The 24,735-nt window shown below is 36.4% G+C and overlaps 1 protein-coding gene across 1 annotated transcript; it reads left to right on the top strand.

Annotated features, from left to right (window-relative positions):
- Positions 1-17: 17 nt before the first annotated feature.
- On the top strand, positions 18-21,244 carry LOC144968398 (uncharacterized). The gene is made up of 2 exons (XM_078906705.1): positions 18-204; positions 7,654-21,244. The coding sequence occupies exon 2, from the start codon at positions 7,682-7,684 to the stop codon at positions 18,023-18,025; it is 10,344 nt and encodes a 3,447-aa protein (XP_078762831.1). The 5' UTR covers positions 18-204; positions 7,654-7,681; the 3' UTR covers positions 18,026-21,244.
- Positions 21,245-24,735: the final 3,491 nt, after the last annotated feature.

Below are 24,735 nucleotides of genomic sequence, written 5' to 3'. Positions count from 1 at the left end.
TGTCTGGAGAAAAGGATAACGGTGAACACACTTCCGCTGTAAAATAACGAGATCAAAAAGAGCACCCTAAGAAAACCAAAATAACGCCATATTGGCCTTGTTTATTGTTGGTCAACTTTCTGCGACATGAAGAGGCGTGTTTCTTGGATTTGTATTGCTCTGCTCCATTCACCTTTTGCGTTGAGCTTATGTTATTGATTTAAGGTATAGAATATTACGAGAAAGATGAAACACATTACATAGGATTCCATTTTTGGTTCACATTTAAAATTAAAAACCGGATACATCAGGGATCTCTGATGGAGCTATTCAGTGACTTTTCTTTTCTTTTTTTTTTTTCAACAATGCTATTCCAGTAATTCGTTACGGGCCTATAACATATGAATGTGTCGTCCAATGTGTCATTGGAAAGTCGTGAAACCAAAACGTTTTGTTTATCTGTCAGTTTCTAAAGATAATAAGTCTTCGGTCATTTTGTGGTTAGAGTAACAGTAGAGTGAGGGTCGCTCGTTTAAATTTTAAAATGAATAATTTTGGATTATTCTGTTTTTGTCCTAACATTTCCCCCCATTCTCTTGTTTTGGCAAATTGATAAGATCATCTCGAAACGACGTGCACGTATTTGTAGGTTTGATTATCTAATCCCTGCTCATTGTTGGAATTGCAATCTAAAAAAATGACGCAAAATATTATCTATTATTACATCAATGTTGAACTAGACCCATTAAAGATGTTCGGAAATCAGACCTGCATATATGTAACTGTCTTCTGGAACCAAATCGAAGGGAAAAGAAATTCATGTCGGACAAAATTTTTCATGTCATTTCCCAATTTAACTTTTTTCCCCAGAATTTTCCATTTCTACGTCAACCTAATAATAGTAGCAGTAGCTGTAGTTGTAGTAATAAATGATGATAATAATAAAATAATATAATAATAATAATAATAATAATAATAATAATAATAATAATAATAATAATAATAATAATAATAATAATGAGAATAATAATAATAATGAGAATAATAATGATAAAACAATACATTATAATTATTATTATTATTATTATTATTATTATTATTATTATTATTATTATTATTATTATTATTATTATTATTATTATTATTATTATTATTATTATTTCTCCAAATCGTTAGTCTCAAGCTCTGTGGAAGAGTTAATATCAGACCATCTTTCCTGTACGGCATTGTTGCCCCATCATTGAATTTTAAAACATAATATGATATAATGGGCAGTTCATGACGTAGCTGCTTTAAAATTTGCGAAGATTGTCCCATGACTTTTACTGTATCTATGATCAATGAAGCGTCATTTTGCCTGGCTTGACTTTCCTCTCAATGTTGACAGGATTTAGTAACTGTATTATTATTATAACCCATAATTTTAGAAAGCAACCTTTTTTCCCCAAATATAATTGCTTTGGTTGTAAATATTATTTTCAAATTAGCCAAATTGAAAAGATGACACTTAATACCTATCACTATAACAATATTTATACTAAGGCTATCAGTGTATTTTGTGGCATGAAATTTCTGTTTTCAATGTTTCATTCTCGGGTGCCTCTTAGAATTGTTGAGGTTAGCATTTTACATCACTTAAGAATAGTTGGTCAAATAAGAGATAAAACTAGTTGTTTTGTTTACACAACACTGAAAATGAGACGGTATTGGTGTCTCCTAATAACCTTGTAAATAAAAACATGTCTCCTTCTGTGTAACAGTCAAATATAGCGATATATGTGGTCAGTTTGGGACTAGGTGACAACTGTTGCTCCAGCTTTAATATGACTCTCTACACACATTTAGGTGTGAATGAGTACCTGGCTGCAGGCGGAGAGTGCTATTACAAAATGAAGCCTAAAAGGAGACTAGTACTATTATTGTATGAAATGGAAATCTGATTCTTTATGGCCTGTTTGGGGGAGGGAAAGAGGAAGAATTACATACAATGGTGTCCGGTTATAAGCAAAGTACTCGGGAATCAATTAGAGTGTGCTTATAGTCTGATCGTGCTTACAAGCGGATTCAGATTTATTTGCCAAGTCCATGGTCAATGACAATGCTTCTTTTCTTCTTCCTTGGAGTGGCCAAAACTTCAAATTGAAGATTTAAAGGGTCTGCCTGTTGTCTCACGAGCGAGCAGATCTGGTGATGGATAGTGATGTTCTAACCTATTCCACTGAGCCGGACGATTGGAAGAGAGTACCGCGTCCTATTGGTGGATGGGAAAAAGGAATAAAGATGCACATCCGTTTGGGAGTATGGAATGGCAAAAGATATTGAGGAGTTAAGTGTCCTTCTGTTTTTTATGGTCAACCAGAATGGCCATTACTCCTCCGAGTGCTTTGTAAAGGACTACTAAATTGTTGTGAGTTCTTCTGTCGGCAAGTGGTATTTAATTAGTTTTTTTTAAAAATAAGTTTCAAGATGCTTGCCTCTGGTTCAAAGTGGCCACAAACAAGTCTTGCTATTTTTTCTCTGTATCTTTTCCAGATCATAGATGTGGGCTTTGGTTTAGGGGTCCCATACGGAACTGCTATACTCTAAGATGGGTCTAGCTTATGTCTCATAACATTTCTTCTTTCCTTACTTGTCACAGTGCAAGAGTTGCCTTTGTAGAAAGCTGAGATTGAGAGTTCTGTTTGCTTCTTATGTTGTGTTTCTCCTCTTGTGTTTGTCATTTATTGTGACCCCCAAATATCTTGTATTTTCTGTACATCAAATGGATTCATTGTGAATAATATATGCTGTTTTATTGGCTTCTTTTTTGTTCATTATGCGTAGAAAATGGCATTTCTGCTGGTGAAACTCTATTTTCCATTTCCTTTCTCACTTCTGTAGTATGTCGAGATCGACTTGTAGCCTATACAATAAGCTGTCATCAGCAAATAGACGTAAGTATGTCCCTTCGTTTAGACTGATAGGCATGTCATTGATGTATATTAAAAACAGCAGTGGTCCAAGAACAACACCTTGGGCTACACCAGAGTTTTCATGAGCTGGTTTTATGCGCAGCCTTCGATTATTACTTTTTGGGATTGATAAGAGAGGAAACTTTTAGTTCATTTAATGATATTCTCAGCAATACCATAGTTCTTCATCTTTATAAGCAGGCTATTGTGGGGGACTCTGTCAAAGGCCTTTGAGAAATTGAGCAGGGTCGCATCAGCCTGTCCATTTCCGTTAATACTGAATACTGGTGACAAAGTCATTGCATGCTGTTATCAATTGCATTTCACTTGATCGTTGTCTTCTTAATCTGTGTTGTACATCTGTCAGCAAGTTGTTTTCTTCCCAGTGACATAATTGAACTATATATATTATGTGCTCTTCGACTTTGGAGCAGACTGGTGTCAACAAAACAGGTTTGTAATGTTTGGGATTCGATTGGTATATTATTGGCCTGTTTCCAATCACTTGGTACTTTTCCTTGATTAATTGAGGCTTAATAGAGGACAATAAATAAAGTTGCTACCTCAGTGGCAAGAGTTTTAGTTTTAGTAACTGAGTTGGTAATCCATCAGGACCCATGGCTTTGTGTTCATTTAGCCCTTTCAGTTACTTTATGATATAACTCGTTTGTATTTCTAGATGTCCCATAGTAAATTCCATTGAATAATTGACTATGAGAGCATTGTTTGATTCCATGCTGTCGCTTGTAGAGAAAACAGAACAAAACTGTTTAATATCCCTGCTTTCTGTGATTTGATGGCTCTTGGTGATATGTCCACACCTGTCTTTCAATTCTGCTATTTGGTTGTTTTTACCTTTCGAATTTTCTCTGATGTAGCTGAACAATTGTTTTTTATTTTTGCCACTACTTTAAACTATTTGAGAAACATGATTCTCTGGGGTTTTTCTGCATTCTCTTTTGAGTCTTCTTTTTCACATCTAGCACATGCACTTTCTGATTTTTATATTTTCATCTTACTATACCATATCTCTTTTTGCATAACCAATCTTTTGAGTTTCCCATCAATCAATGGTTTTTACTATTTTGTGAGGTAGCCTTTTGTTTGCTAATGTTAATGCTCATATTACAGTAAAAAAAACTTTGTCCTCTGAAACTCGAAACTGCCATCAGCACACTGAAAAGTAATTTTGTTAGCTTTTTTTTTAAAATCTAAATTTTTACGGGTAAACAAATAATTTTTTCTGCCCAAAAATGTGACAGTGTCGTGTCGTAAGTATAGGGCATTCCCCATTGGTAATAGCTTGTGATTGTTGCTCATTTGATTTTTGATTGGATGCAACCTGTTTTTGTCATCCTCTTGTTTCTGAAAGAAAGATGATAGATGAAACCTTGTCTCCATTAGCACTCGTAACACCTGTAAACAAACTGTGGTCATCAAAATGACTGTCTTGATGGATGATTAACACAGTCTGAGCCCTCCCTTCCCTTATCTCGATTCCAGCACCATGTCACTGTCACCGCAAGAGGAGAACGTGCTCGGTCCTAATTCCACCCCCACCCCCACCCACGTACTGTTTCAGTGAGTTGCCAAGTCTGCTTATTGTTATCAATTAAGATTTTTGTGGTGGTTGTGGGTCCACAGGAATTTTCTTGGTTGTTGTTCCCATCTATAATGGTATTTATATTATGATTGTCATCATGTGCTTAATACATAGATTTGCATATGACTCTTTACAAAATATTAAAGCTAGGATGACATCTTGAGCACAACACCCCCCCTTTTTTTTTTTTTAAATTTGCAGATGTGCTTTTCACCAACATTATGATGAGAATAGCTTGTTTTAGCCAGGGGGCCAACTATAGATTTAGAGTACTCCACCATTTTTTTTTTTTTTGCAATGCTTCTATTAGCGCAGGAAGATGTGACACTAGCTGGTTACACCAGGATGCTGTCTTTTCACATAACTGGAGACTTCCATACCGATTCACATGTCATGAACGTAGAACTACACAAGATGCTGCAGGATATTTGGTATTACATTGTCCAATAGAGAGGCTCAAATTGTTTTTAAATTGTCCACAGCTACAAAGACCAGTTCCAGTACCTTACACAGACTGTCAAAGTAGCCTTAAGTTGAAACCTTAACACCGCACACCTGACTTTATGTTCTATGGAACATTTTTATTTTGATGGACTTAAATTAAATAAGATGAACTTTATTTATCCACTTTTGGAAATTTATATTTGGTATTGCTATCACGGGTCTCAAATTTCCCCTATTTAACAGATTTCAGCTATTTCAGGTGGGCTCCAGTCCCTCAGTAATATCTGTACGTCTAAAAAAGATCATTGTAATAAGCAGTCTGGTTGCTAGGGACTTATCGCGCGGCTATGTGGTCTTGTGGTATGACACTCGCTTTCGGATCGGAAGGTCCTGAGTTCGAGCCTCACTCGGCGCATAGTTGAGTCCTTGGAAAAGACTCTTTACTCACATTCTCTCACCGTACTCAGGTGTAAAATGAGTACCTGGCCATCAAGAGCATTGTCACTGTCCGAAAAATTGTAATATTGCCTAACAGGCGTCATGTCTTGTTCTACACGTTATGTGTTGCTGTTGGTCAGGACCCCTTTGTAATACGCTTTTAGCACATTTAGGGGATATTGCGCAATATAAAAGCTCAAGTTTTTTAATGCATGTTTATTAGTTCTTTAACAATTTTTCCCCCCTTTTTGTAGTATGTTTTATATGTTGATATTTCTATATTTTACATTATTGTCATTAATTAGGGCATATTGCTTTACCTTATTTATGATAAAATGTGCATTCCGCAGAAGCAGCAAATTATTCCTCCTTTTAAAAAATTAATTAAGCTAAAAATTGATAAGAAAGGTAAATAATATAATAACAGAAATAACCTAACAAAAACCTGGAAAAAATAAACACTTAAAAAGATCTCTATACACATAAAAAGATCTGGGGGGTGAACCCAGGAGGATACTTCTTATTTCCAAAACCTCCCATAGTCCCAGGTCCATTCTCCACTGGTATCCACTACATAATCCACTTCCATAATCCTAGGTTCATTCCCCAGTGGTGCCCACCTCCCCTAGCTTCGGTCCCCACAGGTGTCCACTTCCCATAGTCCCAGGTTCACTCCTCACTTGTTTCAACCTCAGATTTAGTCTCGGCTTCACTCTCCACCGGGTATCTTCTGAATTCACTTTCCATTGGTTTCCACCTCTCATAGTTCCAGGTTCACTTACCATTTGTATATCATCCTATAGTCCTGGCATTCCCCATTGGTACCCACCTTCCACAGTCCTAGGTTCACTCCCCACTGGTATCCACCTCCCATCGACCCAGTTTCATTCCCCACTGTTTTCCTCTTCCCATATTCTCAGGTTCACTACCCAGGTAGTCCCGGGTTCACTCTCCAGTGGGTGTTTTCATTCTCAGCCTTGTCAGAATCTCACTTACAGTCCCTCATTCACTCGCCACTTGTCTTATCTTTTTGTCAGCTGATCATTCCCCATTGGTATCCATCCCAATTGTTCTGGGCTCACTCCTCACGGTTGGCATCAGTGTCCACCTCTCATATTCCCGGCTTCACTCTCCACTGGTATCTACCTCTCGTAGTCCCCGGTTTATTTCTCTCTGATATCCTCCTCCCGCAGTCCCAGGTTTACTTCCCTGAGTCCCTGGTTCACCATGAGTCTCAGCTTCATTCTCTTCTGGTACCCACATCTCATAGTCCCGGTTTCAATTCCCATTCATATCCATCTCCCATAGTCCCAGGTTCATTTCCCTCTGATATCCTCCTCCCATAGTCCCAGATTCACTTCCCACTGGTGTCCACTTCCATTATCTGGATGGTTTCTTTAGAAAATTTTACCACAATAGACGTCATTTTTGTGGCAGAAAAAAAAACCCTGTATATTTTGCATCACGTGTCATGAAAAGGACTAATTTTAAACCGGACCATTCAACCATTAATACCTCGGCCATTATAAAACGTACAGAGCTAAATCTGGTATCGTCTTAAAGAGGAAGGTTCAGCTTTATTCCTATACCACTTCAAAAATAAAAAATGGGGATTAAAGGTTAAAAAAGGGCATTTTAAAACTTTACAGCAGCTAATAATCCCAACATATTATTGATATAAATTTTGAACCGAGTCTGTCTAAAAGACAAACATCTTATCTCTATTTCTACCAATTGTTTTAATGAGGGTTGTTGTTTAATGGCCGAGGTATCGCACTTTTAAAAAGCCCACCAAATCCTTGTTTTCAGCTTAAAAATTTAACACAAACAAACAGGAGGGAAGATAAGCAGCTTCTCGTGTCAAGCACTAGATACACATCCTTCAAATCTTCCTTTCATTTTACAACTAACTCAGACCTGGGCCCAGAATTGTGTGTACTCTCTGAAATAATTGGGATTTTTTATTTTTGGTATCATAAAATAAGGGCCTCATTATAAAGGAGTTGGGGAAAGTGACAGGATTTGACTAGTCAATTTACATGTCATATCTGTGTTGTGTTTATTAATTAATCCATATTTTTGTCCTGTTGGGTCTATTTTCGCGTGTTCAAAAAGTTCTGACATTTTTTTCACCAACCATTTACAGGCCTGTATTATCACTCTAGTTTTAAAAGGAAGTCTCAATTAAATGCAAGTTTTGTAAATTTGATAGTTTTATTTATATTTCTTTTTTTTCAGGTGAGAATGTAAATATATTCTTTTCATCATGGAAGTGGGTAAAAGGAAATGTCAGATCCTTCCAACCAGTTCAGACTACAATGATTTTGAAGATGATGATGACGATGATGTCCGCTTTGTGATTGCTCTAGATGAAAGTGGTTTAGAGGATGATGAGTTGGATGGGGGCATCCAAGACCCAACAGAAAATGGTGACCCATTGCACACTCTTTCTAAATCAAAAGGTTACACAGGGTCAGAAAGTGGTAAATTTTTGGATAAAGATTTCAGTCCTAGTTTTACAAGTGGTGAATCTGACAACATTGTTAATAATGCCAATGAATCTGGTTTATCTCAAAAGATTGCATCTGAATCTCAATCCTTAAGTTTACGCTTGGACTGTACAACAGATGAGGATGATCATAAAGTATTAAAATCCAATCCAGCGGTTGAAGTAACGGAGAATAATGGATCTTCCCAGGATATCTTGAGTGTACCCAATTTCCTTGTGTCGAGTCCAGAGGTCATCAAGCGTTTAAGGTCACATATTAATCATCAGTCAGCTTCCTCAGATAAAGAGCCAAACATTGTTTCCTCCTCATTTGAAGGTCAATCGCAAGAAAAAAGTACTGTCGATAAATGTAGTGTCTTTGCTAAGAAAAATAGCGAGACACAAAGAAAGCTACATTTTAGTCCTCGGGCTGATTGTGACTGCATTATGTGTGATGGTTGGGATCCTTCAAAAATATCTACATCTTCATCTGGGAATCCTCCCTCTTCATCCCAATTACACCAGAGATCAAATAGCATCCAGTTATCATCAAGCTATCCAGTAATCTCTTCTCAAAGTACATTGTCGATTGAAAGCAGGGCAAGTGAGCTTAATGTGTCAAATTCAAATGCAAGCGTTGCTTCATTTGCAAACCAGGAGCAATTATCTACCCCCAAGAGTGGTTTAAATTTACTATCTACTAGTTCTAATTGTGAAAAATTGAATGTTAATCCGCATTCCAATCATCAGTCTTCTTTGACAGGATCCATGAAAAATACTGTCAGTCTGTCCAATACGGATCAAGCAATGTTGCCAAAATCTGTCCATCCAGTATTGAAACAAAACGGATCATATTTCATGTTGTTTCCTCTACCAGATAGGTCAAAACAAAATAGTGTTGCACTTCTTAAGAAAATGATCCCTGAAATTGATACCAAAGATGGTAAAGTCCTTGTTCTAACACATGCTTATGTCAGCTTATATCAACCAGATTTGAGACCCTTATTGGTAAGAGCAAAAAAGTTAGACTTATCAGTTCCAGGGACAGTTTGCATTCTTATGTCTAACAAAGAGCCATCAGGTTTAGGAACTGATTGTATTTCTAAGAATTCTGAAGCTCCTTTTCAAGTTCATTCGTCTCAAAATATCTCTTCATCTAGCAGCAACCTAGTGAGTAATGTGCACCAACATTCTTCAAATTTATATAATAATGGAGGATGTGAAGCATTATTGAAAGTAATTTACTCTCATTTAGAAAAAAATGATATTGCCTCTGCAGCAAGTTTAAGTAAGATATTAAATTCGTCTCAAAAAGGAAAGCATCCTCCTTCCTCAAAATATTCAGATGCCATTTGGACAACACAAAATGTTTCACTCTCTTCAAGTTGTAAGGTGACATTACCAAACCCAGTTTTTGTGGTATCAAAGGTTACAAATGGCTCTAAACCACCAGCCATGTCATCTCTGCCACCTCCTCCCCCACTTGTTCGCTGTCCTGGCATTTATGTGGAACCACAAAAGAAACTTACTTCTGTGTCACTAATTGGATATCCCAATCCTACTGTTGCTCCAATTTCTGAATGCACAACTAACATAGTCCCTGCTAAATCATGTAGTAACATTAGTATTACCAGTACTCCTTTTTTACCTCCTCTACCACACAATTGTGCTGATATGCTTCCTACTGTATCTCAAAACTCAAATGTCACTGTGCCTGATTTGTCACCCATCAGTCATACGACACCTTCTTTGTCAACAAGTGTTGCATCATCAGTAGATAAACCATATGATATCCAAGAACCTAGGGAGATTCTTGTCATACCTGTTGTTAATAAAGAAAAGTCTACAGACCAGCAATGTCTGAATGCTTCATTAAACAGAACACGTGAGGTTTTAGATTCTGCTAGTTCACACACGTTTACTGCCCTATGTGAAATGTCACCAGTAAAATCACCTGTTCATTCCCAAGATCAAAGTCAAGAGGAAAATACAGTTTTAACTTCTCAACAAAGACTATTACAATACAATCTCCCCACAAGTCATTCATCTGTAACTTCAAAATCATCACCTGCTACTGATCAGTCTAAACAATTTTCAAACTTTTTATCTATTACATCCAAAACATCAAAATCATTGGCAAATACAACATCCGAATTGAGTGATCCTAAGATTGAAATATTGAACAATCAATCTGCATCATTAGAGTCAACATTTCCATCAGTGGTGAAACTAAACTTATCTTCTTGTGCTAACATTGTTTGTCCTTTTACAGTTACACCCAATTATAATAGTATTGAAGGCCTTTCTACTATTGCTAGTTCTTCTGTTCTTACAACTACCACGAACTGTATAAAAGTTTCCAATAATTCTGACTCATATCATGGGAGGACATTTTCTCTCCAGAAGTCTGCTTTACCTCCAGCATTAAGGACAGAGTCCAAAAATATTCACAATTCCCCTCCACAGTCTTTCCAAGTGCCCTCCCTAACATTCAATTATTCATCTCCTTCAACTGCCCCATCTTTGCATACACTCTCACCCCAAGTGAGTTCTTCAAGATGTTATGATTCACTTCCAACTTCTACGCAATCAGTTTTCACCAAAGACAAATCCATCACCAGCAAAACTGTTTTGTCATTATCATCAAGCATGACTGATTTTGCACATGCAACGACTAGTTGTCTATATAATGTACCTGTAAATTCAAAAACAATTAATACATCATATCCTTCCAAATTTTCTCCCTCTCATCACGAGGGGGCATCGGTATCATTTTCATCATCTTTGAAGCCCTTATCATCAGCAACAACACTACCAGTATTGTCATCAGAAGTGTGTTCTTCGTCATCATCTTCTGTATCTGTTAACGGACTGAAATTAAAAATTCGGTTAGGTGATACAAAGACTAATTCTGAGTCAGAGGGTGGAGAATACTCAAACAATTCAGCTGCCTTTACATTGAAAACAAAATCAATTTGTGATCAAGAGGAGTCCAGTGCAGAAAACTTGTCAGTAAAGCGGAAAGAAAGTGCTGAGGAGATGTTTCAAAGGTTTCAAGAACAAGCTATGCGAGAAGTCTACAATGCACAGTTTGGTGTGGGCAACTTAAGCAGAAGTCTGCGACCAGCTAGGTCTAATATTTCTTTTGTGGATAAGAGCATGTGGCGTAATACTGAGGGAAAAAAAAAGAAAAATGAAGACAGTAGCAACAAGAATAACTTAGTTGAGGAGATCAAGAGGAATGGTTCAACAAATGAATCTTTATTAAAGGTGCCAGATAATGATGGTAAAAGTTTAATCAAGGTCAATAAAAAACGACATTCTTCCAGTGAAGGTAGGATTGAAGATTCTATCAAAGAACCAGAATATGATATAAATGATTTTCCAAAGCTAAAGGAAGACAACAGTATATTAATAAAGAAAACAATCTACACGCCTAACATTATGGCAGGTCATAAGGTCTTTGTGAAATTCAATGTATTCTCCAACCCACAATCTGGTCGGAACTTTCTCATACCTTTTTTTAACTTAGGCGGGAGTCGTGTCCAATTTGACAATGAAGATATGGAGTACATCAAAAAAGCTGTCGTTGAAGTTGAAAAGGAGGAGAAGTTTTGCGCCAGGCATTTGATTTACTATTCTAGAGAGGGGAATAAGGCATCTTTTCTCCGAAAGGAAAATCTAGCCCAAATGAACGAGTTGAATGATAAATCTTACAAGCAATGTAGTTATATTCTAGAGGGATTTTCTAGGGAACTGTCAAAGAAGAATGTGCCATTACCTGATGAATGGAAAGTGGATAAAAAGGTCTCTATTGAGATTGATACAGCAGATGTTGATAGTAATGTTGTGATTGATTTTGAAGACTCTTTGGCAGATGCTGTTGTCACCAAAGGAAAAGGATCGATTGGTACACATACTACATCTGAAAAGAGTAATGTTGATTTTGAAAATGATAGTTTAAATCATATGAGTTCATCAGTACTGAAAACACAGGTTATAAATCACTTTTGTGATGACAGTGCATCTACATCTCAACAACAGGCAGGTTTTAAAATGGGAACAAAATCATTTCCTCAAAATCCAGTTAATTATGTTAGTTCTTCAAAAACTCAGTCTCCATCAGCTTCTTGTCAAATGGATGGAAATACTTCATCTTATAATGCTAAGGTTTCCAATTACCGACCAAATATTTTAAGGAAAACGATGCCCATGTCAAAATCAAACTTTTGTTCTAATTTGACACATACCACAAGCACATTTTCCTCTAACATAGTACGGGAGAATTCATCATCTGGGTCTTTAGTCAATTATACTGATCAGCTGAAAGAGCTTTTCTCATCTGGAAACCTTCATAATAATTTACCACAATTGGAAGAAGACAATCACAACCAAGTTAAAGAAGTTCCAGAACATTGTCTTGAAAACTCAAAGACTTTTCCTTTTGTTCCCATCAAAGAGGAAATAATTGATAAAGAATATGAGGCAAGTGTTTTACAAAGTCATGAAAATCTTTCATTTTCAAACATAGGAGAATCTTCTACATTAGCCTCAACAAACCAAATGATCAAGTCTGAGCCACCAGATGAATACTTTAATACAATGCAGACAACCCCCACAAGAACTTCTATTCTTAAAGCAGACAATCAATTGTCCAACACCATTTGTCCTGAAACTGATCAGTCTATTTTAAATGCCCAGTCTAAGGAGACTGATATTGAGACCCATGAAAAAGATGTGAATTGTGAAATCATGCAGCAAACAAGGCCAGACTTGATGAAGTGGGAGAGAGATAGTGAGGAAACATTATCAAATTGCTCTGAAACACTGGCGCTGTCATCTGCTGTTTCGGAATCAAGCAATATATCTTCGTCGAGTTACATTGATACATGTGATGAAGATATCTATGATGATTATGATGAAAATGAACCACCACTGTCTTCATGCACACTATCTTATTCAGGGAATACCTCTCACTCACCTGGTCTTTTGAATGAAAATTTCACACAGAACCCGATTAACACCAAGATCACATCACTAGTTGAGTCATTAAAACAACGGTTAATTGAAAATAAATCAGCCAGACTACCCACTGTTTTTGGAGAGACTGCAAAGCAGCCAGTAAAAAAGTTTAAAAAGAAAAAGAAAAGAAAATCAAGGAAAATGTTGCCACTGCATATAGCCCCAAACAATTCTTATATTGAAGAATCAAAAATATCTCCATTAACAAGAACTGATGTTTCAGAGACTCAGGAAGTATGTGCAGTTTTTGATCAAAACATTAATACTGTAAATTCTCAAGCTAAATGTTCTATTTCAGCCTCTGAAAACTCATCACAGATCACTAGATCATCAGAGATACCATCAACTGTTTCCAATCCCACTTCTTTCAAAGATGTCTCAAACTTTGATGAGAGTTCGATTTCAAGTAAAACAGTCATTCCAACAACATCATCAGAAACATGTGATACCGAGATTTGTGGGAATGTTTTAGATTTTAAAAAGCGATATCCTTTTATCACATCAGGAAATAAAGTAAATTTCCCCAAAGTTTCAAACAAATCTGACACAATGCAAGGTTCTCTGTCAGATATGGTTTCATGTAATATGTCAGATATTCAAAAGCAGGAGAGTGTTCCTTCAGACACGAAGATTCATTCAAGTTCAAATAATCCTAATGAAGGCAATGAATTTTCAAGATCAACGCCTCACAGTGATTTGGAAATTGATTCAGAATCAGATATTGATGTTGGCTCTGAAAATATGACTCTTGACAATTCAGTTTTAAGCATCTCAGAAGCTCAATTATCTCTGTCATCTCCTCCATTGCCAACCAATGGAAGAAATCATCTAAGAGATTTTACAAGGGAGAATGGGTTTATTATATCTAAAGAGAACAAAGACACAGAGCATTATCCTTTAAGCAGTACCGACAATTACTCATCACCCCAAAAATTTGTTTTGCCTATAAGACCCCGAACAAGAACAAAAACTGTAAAGAAGTCGCCTAAATCGAATATCACAAATCCACCTTCTGCAGCTAGCTTATTGTGTCAGAAACTTGATATTTCCATTGAGCCAATGAAACCAAAGCTGAAAGGTAAATTGATGACTTCATTTCAAGTAGATACAAGTGTTGAAATAGAAAATAACCCATCAGATTCTACTGCTACCAGTTCTCTTCCTAAACCAATAAATCCTGGCTTCAAGCCCAGCTTAAATGCTATATTTGGAGTGGCAGATATTCCTAAGTCTTTGGATCCAGTAATTAACAAACCAAGCTCATCAAAAATATCTGTGGCAAAAAAATCATCGTCAAAAAATAATCCAAATCAGGTTTGTAGACAGGTAGCCAGGAAAGGAACATTAATGAAATTTAAAGATACAAAGGTTCTTAAGCAACGAAAAGCAAATGTAAATGAAAATAAAACATTGCAAAATGAATCTGTATATTTAAGCGATTACAAAAAAAGTGTTACAAAAAAGCAGACAAGTAAAAAAGGAACTTTGGAGACATTGAAAGTCACTAATATAGCCAAATTACAAAAAGGAGACTGTACCTTCAAAAACAAAGCCCTGTTGGAGAGCGAAGCAGAGATACAATCGGTTCATCAGACCAAAGAGGAAGGAACTATGGGGAAATCAAAAGTCACAAATAAAACCAAATTACAAAAAAGAGAAAACATTCTCAAAAAGAAATCCCCATCGGAAACTAAACTGATACAAAAAAAGTTGAAGGGGAAAAATAAACCAGTTGACACCAATAGAAAATTGGGCTCCTTATTAATTGAAGTCAATAGATACAGTTCATTGAGGAAGTTTGCATGGAGAAAATACTCTAGTTTGAAAGAAAAAACTTACTTTGTAGAAACAGGGGAAAAGGATTTAATTCCAGAAATTATTGCAACTAATTTCTTTGATGAAGTCAATCAAGATATTGGCAATACAAACAATAATTGCACAAAGGAAAAAGGCAAGGAAAGCTTAGAGAATGAGTTTGGAATTAAGCCTTGTCAAATAAAACTCCACAAGCTTGAAGCCATAGAACGAGATTCCAAAGAATTTCTTAGAAAAGAGTCAGGCACTTACGTTATAAATCAGTCACAAGAGGATGAAAAAGATGAAAGAAGAGTTTCAGACATAGTGAGGAAGAGAAAGAAAAAATCAGTTATAACTAGGCATAAAAAAGGTTCTGGTAAACAAAGACGTGTCAAGAAAGACATTGTTGACTATTATGCTGCTGCTATTGAATCTTTACGCAAAAAGGCACTTTTGCTTGAGGAAGACAATAAAAAGAATGAAGTTCAATTAGAACAGACCAGTCAACCAACTATCAAACAAGAAGTTATGGAATTAGATGATCTAATTGAAACTGAAGAAACTATAAATACTGTAACACCTATCGATGAACTTACTGGAAAGGAAGTTAGCTTTCAACAAGTTAGCAACATGGGGGAATTTTCTTCTCCAGGGTGCAATGAGATAAAGAGTGATAAAATGTACTCCCAAGTTAACAATTTTAATCAGGAGTCAGGGAATATAATTTCAATAGATGACGGAACGGACATTGCAGAAGTTGAGAAGTCTCTAATTATAGATACTGAATGTAATGTGTCCAATAATGGTCCACCAGTGATTCCTGAGAAAGATCATAAAACCGATATCTCTATACCAATTGAAACATTTGACATGAAAATTTATGATGAGATGCATAACTCTCCAAGCCTTTCGAAGGCTGAAAATGATGAAGAGATTGGCAACAGGAAATGTGTCAAGATGGTAGAAAGGAATTATGAAGGTGATATGATTCAAGTGCTCTACAATGGTTTTCAAGATCAAAGTGATGTTAAAGAAATGAGTGAGGATGAAGATGATATTGATTTAACATATGGACTTGATAATACTGAAGGAGAAAGACAAGAAATAGTTGAAGCACAGGAAAGCGGAATTGATAGTAGTTATGCCTCTGGGGAAAATCATGCAGAAAGAAATAGGAACAAATTAGATCAAACAATTGGAAAGGATGACAGAGAAATAGTTACCGTCAAATTAGATCAAGAAATTGGAAAGAGTGGCAGGGAACGAATTACTGTTGATGGTACATTAGAAAGTGAAGTAAAAAATAATGCAAAACTAATCTCGCATGAAGATTTTATACAAATTGATATGCCTACTGGAGATGATGTCATAGAAGAGGAAAGAAAGGATAGAGGTGTATGTCTAGATAAAAAAGAGAATAATAGTAATGTACTTAGGTTCATTCCACAGCAATGTACTGGAACAATCAATGCCTTAAAATGTGATGAAAGTACAAGTAAATCAAAACTTGAAAGAAAATCATCAATCAATGAGGATGTACAGGTAAGCAAGTCTACCGTTATGAATGATGATGCAACACTCATGTCTGAGAAGTGTGAAGTGATAGTCAATGATTGTGATAGAAACATTCTGACAGCAACAGAAAGTACTTCTGATCGTGATTTTATTCATAAAGACATTGTATTAGGATTTGAAGATGCTCTTGGCGCTGATACTGTTTTGTCAAAGTTAGCAGCAGAAGGCGAGGATGACATGTTTTTGTTGGGTGATGGAGAGGATGATGTCGAAAATATTGGATTAATACCGGATGAAGAAGTTGAAAGGCTTCTTGGATTGGATATTAAAGATGGAGAGGATGATTTATCAGCTTTTAAAGCCAATGAAGATCAAACAAAGGAAGGCAGCACCAATCCAAATACTTGTAAACTGAATTGGAGAATGTTGCCTGAGAGTGTGATTAAATGCGACAATCTGAAAGGCAAGGATCCTGAAAAACTTGAAACTAAAGAATGTGATTCGGAGTCACAGAAGAAAAAGATTCTGACAATAGGGCCATGTTCCAAGGAATACGGTACCGATGTATCTTTTAATAAATCAGCTCAAACTAAAAGTTTCACTGAAATATCCCCAAGTTGGAAGAGAATATTAGGAACACAAGCTTTGAAAGAAATTGAAGAATCTGTTTCAAGTACAATTGCTACCTCAGACAAAGAATCTTGCAACCACCAAGAGAGTGGTAGAAAAACAAATATAGGTTTTAAAGCAGATAAGTTAAATTTGAAGCTTTGTACAGGAGCCCTGAGTAAAGCATTGAAATTATCAGCTGAGATGAGAAAAACATTTGGGGACACTACTAATGAGCCCAATTGTGTCTCAAAAAGGGTTGAGGAGGAGGAGACAAAGATTAAAATTGTTCCAAAATCACACGAAAAAAGGAATACAGGTCAGAAAGATGGAGGGTCATTCTTCAATATTGCAAACTCTGTGGCACCATCTTCAAGCCTCATTGATCCTGATGACAAAAGCGTCCCCACTGACCTTTCACAAACATCTTTTGACTTGAAGGATAATTTATCACACGTTAATGTTGACTGTGCAAACAACGACGAAACTTTTGGTATAAATGTTCAAACCCATGAAAATAATACTTCAAAATCTGTACAATCAGGTCAGTTAATTAAAGATAGAATTCCTCAGAACCAGAAGCCTTTAGTGATGAAAAAAATTGATTTAACCAAACTGAAAATGAAATTAACTCCTATTTTAGCATCAAAAAAATCTATATCTGCCATAACCGAAGTACAGTCTGTTGGAAAGGACAACAAGAGCAATATTCCTTCGAGTGTTCCTGTGCCCAACATAGAAATAAAAGAACAAAGGACAGCAATACGGGAAATAATGTCTATGGAGCAACGATCAATTCCAAATGCAACAAATGTCAAGAAAAATAAAACACCTTTACTCAACACAGAAAAGCTTACAAACATTTTGAAAAATTTAAAAAAGCCACCTAACATGAATCTTCCTTCCAGTAGTTCTAAAACTGCACAAGATTCTTCGTGTAATGTTTCAAGACCATCTCAAAAGGATATGATAACTTCTGACCAAACTCAGAATAGGCTGGATCTAAACTCTCGTAAAAGAACACGATTGTCACAGGATGCTAATCCTGATACAACAGCAGACAAAAGACCAAAGCGTTCTGTGGTAGACAAACATGATGACATGGCAATAGATGAGTCTGAGGAAGATAAAGGAGAGCGCTCATGTTTTGATTGCCTGTCAGAATTAACACCCAAGTAAATGACCAATGATTACTACATGGGTTTGTTTCTCTTTTCTTTCCTTTTCTTTTTTTTTTTTTGATTGTCTTTTTGTTTTTGTGTTATTGTTTTGAAATAAGGTGGTGATCAAAAAAATAACTTTGAAACACCAATTGTCCAAGAGAGAAAGAGATCACGTTCTATCATGTTGGGCTTGTTTGTAAATATTTCTGCAAGTTTAGAATATTGTGTGAGATTTTTAATGGTCGGGGCTGTTAAATCAATTTGTTGTCAGTTAAGCATTATTTATCAACGACTCAACGACCACCATTGCCACATCCTTCCCAGTAAATAGAACAATAGTTAAACTTTTGTATTCTTTTTATATATATATTTTTTTTTATGGTCTCATAATTCCACCACTACCACTGTGCCCATCTTGGTGGATTTTCATCATTATGATTAGGATTAAGACCGTACTTTTGAAATGTGTATATTTTCTTTGTGCATCTGCTTTCAACACATTTCTCATTAAAAAAAAAAAATCTGTAATTGCTATCAATTAATACCAATACTATTTTGCCACAACTTTTGGAATACTTCTATGGTATATATTGTTCTAAGGACTTCAATCCCGTAGAGGATGGCCTCATATTTGAGTTGGCTCACCATACTCAAACATAAAATTCAAAATGTGTTGACTTTATTGGAAAGGAATTCTAATCGTATGAAAAAGCACATTGCTAACTGCATGAATTGCCTCGAACTACATGTTCATTGTTGCTGAGGGTTTAGGACCCATTTTAAAGTGCTTTTAGCTCTTTAAGTGGATACCCCACATCAAACTTCTAATACCAATACTATACTGAGTTATTTCTTTATAACCCCCCACACACACCACCAAAAAAAATAATGGCCATTAGTTTAAATTACTAATATCAACCCTGTAGTTTTCAATGGTTCTAATTTATGCATTGCAGTACCTTTAGAGTTAAATAGATATTGACCCTTAAGGTAGGGCTTGTCAACATCTGATGTATTGTTAATTCTCTTCTCTTCCAGGAAAATGATATTTTTAGTATTGTATGCTCACAATCTTGTTGAAACATTGTATTATTATCAATCATTCATATGTATTTTTGATAAACAAAGCAATTTGCCTCCATTTAGTTTTCTTGATCTCCCATTGTAGGCTGGGCAGTTCATTTTTACTGCGTATTCTAACCCATAGGCTTGTTTTCATTGTTCACATTTCTTTCTGTCCTTTGCGTGGAATAAGACTACACTTTTTGTTTTGCTAGCCCCCACTTTGACCATTGGCCTTGAAGGAAACACAAAATTTATTGAAATTAGGCCTCACTTTGGGAAAAGATTTGCATATCATCTGACTTATTGTTTTGCAGTGTTTTTTTTTGTTTTTTTTTTTTAAATTGTTTATTAATTTATGATGCTCTACTTTATTTTGCAAACATTTGAGTGTATTCTTCTATGCAGGATCCTATACTCGTGTCAGGACGGGACTTTCATGTAGTCTCAAACTTGTTAGAACACTATGGAATCTATCTTATTTGAACAAGTCTCCTCTGTCTATATTTTTTCTTTGTGTTTTTGACTTTGTAGTCCTTCAGAGCAATTTTGCCGGAATGTATATCCGGGTTTCTACAGCGTGAAACGGACAAGAGTTATTGCTTGCTATCCTTTGGATATGAGACTAGTATATATCGTAAAATACTTTCTGTCAGATCTTACAGTACCTGCTACACAGTCACCGTTAGGTGGACAGGGGGTCAGACAAAAAATGTCGACTGCACCCAGGACCGATCTCAGTCCCTTTGTATGTGAAGCGAGTGCCCTACCAACTGAGTTATCGGGATCCTCCTATTTTTAACTACATATCTTTTTTCATTGACTATCTCTTCTTTTCCTTTGGAATTGGGCTCTCAAAAAAAAAAACAAAAAGAAACTTAAAAAATAAGTACAAAGACGGAACCAAACCAGAGAATTTGGTCATGCATCATTAATTGTTTTATTATGTTAAAATGTTTGTTCTCCTGTTCCCCAGTTCAGTCGTTGCTAAATGAAATGTTACCCAATTCGGTGATTACTGAGCAGGGTCTTCTGACCTTCCACGATGGGCTGTGTTTTCTGTTCTCTCTGTTTTCCTTGCCATGTTTCTCTCTGTCTTTGTTCTAGCTTGAGATTAATCAGTTCTTTTTCCTGGTCTTGGCAGGGATCCTTTGCTGAGAAGGCAACAGTCAAATGCTTAGTACCATTTTTTTTGTTGTTGTGAGAAATGATATCCCCCCCCCCCCCTTTAAATCATCTCTGTTATGTATTTTTATGATTACGTATGGTCTGATAGCATAACGTAGTTCCGGGTTTGATTTCACAATATTATATTGGTGGATCATACTTAACGTTTGGATAGAGAGTATTTCCATACCAGCAGTGAGCCCATAAAGATATAGGTTATTAGTGATCAAATACGCTGATCTGACACCATTTAATTTGTTTCTTGCGTCTGGCTATGTATCTTTCTGTGAAATGATATGCGAGAGAGAGAGAGAGAGAGAGAGAGAGAGAGAGAGAGAGAGAGAGAGAGAGAGAGAGAGAGAGAGAGAGAGAGAGTTTTGAAGTCTCATTTTGCTATTATATTTAGTTATTGTTACTGGTTCCGTTTTTTATTATTTTCTTTTGGACAGAGTCAGATTACAGATGATTGCAAATGTTTTAACAGTCCGGTCATCTTTCTATCAGAACCGCTTGGAATTCTAGATAGTTCTTTGCGTTGATATGTCTCTTATTTTTATGTTAAACTACTGAAAACAAAAGCAAATGATAAAACGCCACCAAATGAATATTATGCCTTTATTGGTTTATTGCTGTTTTCTATTTTTTACTCTTGAACGTATTACACTTACTTTGGTTATTGACATCATCATCTTCGCTCAATGAAGGGGAGCATTTCATTTCATTCTTTTACTTTTATTTTTACTTTTCTTGATATTAGAGTATCACGACCACAACAGTGATTCAATGTAAAACAAAATATTACTATCCATTCTGATAATGCCTTTGGATGATTTTATTTTCTTTGTACCAATTACTTATGTAGGTTAATGCGCAATTGAATGTATTAATGTAAATTTGTATATTGATGTAAAATATAATTTGTCGAAATTGTTGTCTAAAGATGAATATTATCCTATGATAAAATATTAAATGAACATGGAAAAAAATGAAACTATGTCAAATAAAATGAGTTTTGGTTATTTTATAATTTTATTTATTTATTATTAGACCTATTATTCTTTAAAAAATATTTTGGGGGGAGGGGAGCTGGTTTGTTGGTTTTGTCTTGCGATTGTGTAAACGTGCATTGGTTGTAAACTCATTTTAGTTTACTCCTGGGTGGGGTTCCTGACCTCCCATGGTGGGCAGGGAGGTACTTACAGTGTCTTCTATCCCCTTATATCTGTTTTCCAACTTGCTTTCTGTCTTTGTCTTGGAATGAGATTATTTGGTTTTGTTCTGGCCCTGGTTGGTTACCTTGGCTGAGAGGGAAACAGTCAAATGTATAGTTTTGGGAGATGATTTTTTTTCCCTTGTAAATCATTCTCTTTTATGCCTTGTATTATGTTTTGTTTATTATGTTATATGATTTGTAAACATTTGAGTGTATTCCTCTTGGTGGGGACCTGTGCTTGTGTCTGGATGATACTTTTAGGTGATCTCAAACTAAGTACTTTGATAGTGTGCTCTTGGAATCTACATCTGTTTCCTATTTGAACCAATTCCCCTTTGTAATCTTTTCTTGGGTGCTTTAATTGTAATTCTAGAACTTTTTACTTTTACTTCCCATTTTCTTCCTTTGAACTGGCGCTGATATGACCTTGATGTGTTGCGAGCGCCGTAAACCCCTTAAAAACAAAACATCAGTCTACCGTACTCAAAACATTTTCACTTTCAGGGAAGGGCAGGTGGATACGGACACAATATTTGTGTATTCCGTTGTGAAGAATATGAATTCAGTAACATTATGTGGAATAGAAATATATCGGTCATCATACCTTCAGTCACAGTGAGGAATTGGTTGGATTAATTTTGGCTTTCTTCCTGGTCCTTGAATCTTGCCAGACCAAACAAAGCATTGCTATGTTGTCAATCATCAATCCCTAAACCGCCACCAGATCAAAGAATATTTACCCTCCCACCCAACTCCTGTTTAACCCCAGGGTGGGGTCTTTTGACCTCCCATGGCGGGCAAGAGGTCACTGTGTATTCTTATGTTTTCCAACTTGCTTTTTTTTTTTTTTTTTTTTTGTCGTGGAATGAGATTACTTGGTTTTGCCCTTGCCCTTGCTCGAGTCCTTAGCTGAAAGAGAAACATATATAATATGTTTGGGGGGAATGAGTTTTTTTCCATTGTAATTGTAAATCATCTCTCTGTTACGTTTGTTAGATGTTTTCTTTTTGGGTATATTCTGTAAACATTTGAGAGTATTCATCACGTTGGAATCGTATGATTTTGTCTGGATGAGACTTGATCTTGTTATTGTTATAGGTGACCTCAAACTCAAACACTGGTAGTGTGCTCTTGTAATCTACACCTGTGTTTCTCTATTTGATCCAATCCCCTTTATTTTTATTTTCCTTGGGTACCCTTACTTAACTTGTGATTCTAGAATTTTTCACAATCTCATATTCTTCCTTTTTACGACAGGTGCTGTACTGACCTAATTTAATGCGTCTCAAACTCAAACACTTGAAAACAAAAACATGTTTAACCCAGAATTCATACCCTACAAAAAATATATTAAATACTCTGCCCCTCCAGGAAAATGACATTTCCCCTCAAATTATGCCACAAAAATACAACAAAAAAGTCAAATTATGCTAGAAAATACAAACTATGCCGTCAAAAATTAGGGAGATTTGTTGTTCTGCTGATGCACTTTGTACATATGCATACAAGATAATATCCCATTTTTTCCTTTTTACGGGCGCTGATATGACCTTAATGATTAATGTGTTGCAGCAAGCGCTTGAAAACAAACAAAACAAGCCAAGCATTTTGTCACATAAGGTAGATTATGTTCTACTCTTCTGACGTTTTTTTCAGTTTCAGCATAAAGCAACTTAATAACTGATTTCATCACAAAAGCTATTCCTATTTCATAAAATATTTCATTCTATAGTAGTAGTTTCGTATGGCTACAACTCCACGTTGTTTCGCTTCACCCAATCCGCGAAAGCACTGTCCGCCTCATGAACCATTTGGTAGCCGCCTGGGGGTGCTGTTTCGGGGCACTTCAAAATGATGTGGTCCATGTCTTGGCAAGGGTCATCGCATGCTGGGCATTTTGGAGATGATGCATAACCCCATCGATGCAAGTCTGAGGCTGTTCTACCATGCCTAGATCTTATTCTGTTGCATGTTGACCATTCTTTTCTGGTAAGAGTATGGAAACCAGGCAGTGGTATGTTCGTTGGTTCTTCAATAATTTCACTAGCCTTTGGTGGTTTTTGTTTCCATTCCTCTCGCCAGGCCTCCTCTAGGTCGAAATTGTCATTTCTGGTATTGTAATAGAGTTTCCTTGATTTGAGGCGAGCTGTTTTAGGGGCCGACTCTATTATTTCTTTGAGTGGAGTCAGAATTGAGGTATTATCCAGACGTTTGAACTGGTTTTGACATGCTGATTCTCGACGTAGGTGAGGTGTGGCGATTGCGCTCATAACAGGGAGCCATGGGGTTGGTGTTGATATGAGGGTGCCTGAGACGGTTCTCATTGTGTCGTTTAGTAGAGTGTCTATTTTGTGTGTGTGAGAGGATCTGGACCATACTGGAGCACAATACTCTGCGACACTGTACGAGAGAGCAAGTGATGATGTCCTTAGAACTGACGGAGTTGCACCCCAAGATGTTCCAGCAATTTTTCTTACGATTCCGTTTCGTTTACGTAGTTTATTGGCTGTATTTACTAGATGTTGTTGGTATGAGAGTGTTCGATCTAAAGTCACTCCAAGGTACTTAGGATTTGGGTCGTATGGGAGGATGGAATTTTTAACGTTTATGGCGAGTTTTTGGTTTGCCTTGTGATTATCGAGATGGAAAGGCGTGCTCAGTCTTTGTAGTATTCATTTTTAGATACCATTTTTCAAAGAAAAATTGGAGTTGGATGGTATCGTGTGCCAAAGTTGATTCGATATTTTTTATATTTGTAGATTGATGAGCCAATGCAAAGTCATCTGCGTAACCTAATTTCAGGGAGTCAGCCTTTGGCATATCATGTATGTACATGTTGAAAAGCATAGGGGCGAATACAGATCCTTGAGGTACGCCGTTTTTTATTGTTCTTTTCTTACTGGTCCTTTTTCCTAAACAAACATGGTAGGTTCTTGTTACTGACATTTTGTTCAATAGTTTGAGGGTTGTTCTGCAGGTTTTGTATTTAGAGAGTTTGTGCATTAGACCATCATGCCACACGGTGTCGTAAGCAGCTGACAGATCCATAAAAACAGCTCCCGTTTTTAGTTTTTTCGTAGCCAGCTTCTATAAATGTTGTTAGAGCTAAGGCTTGTTCTGTGGTGTCACGTCCAGATCTAAAACCTGCCTGTTCAATGGGGATAAATGGGTCGAGATAGGGCATTATTCTCGTTAGTATTATGCGTTCGAGGAGTTTAAAGAAGCAGCATAATAAAGATATGGGGCGGTAGCTGGAGGGGTCATTGGGGGGCTTACTAGGCCTC

This window comes from Berghia stephanieae, chromosome 3, assembly GCF_034508935.2.
Source record: "Berghia stephanieae isolate SIO BIC M18660-M18661 chromosome 3, UCSD_Bste_1.3, whole genome shotgun sequence".
Lineage (NCBI taxonomy): Eukaryota > Metazoa > Mollusca > Gastropoda > Nudibranchia > Aeolidiidae > Berghia > Berghia stephanieae.
Note: the sequence above shows the minus strand (reverse complement) of the source record. Positions and strands in the feature narration are given on the sequence as shown.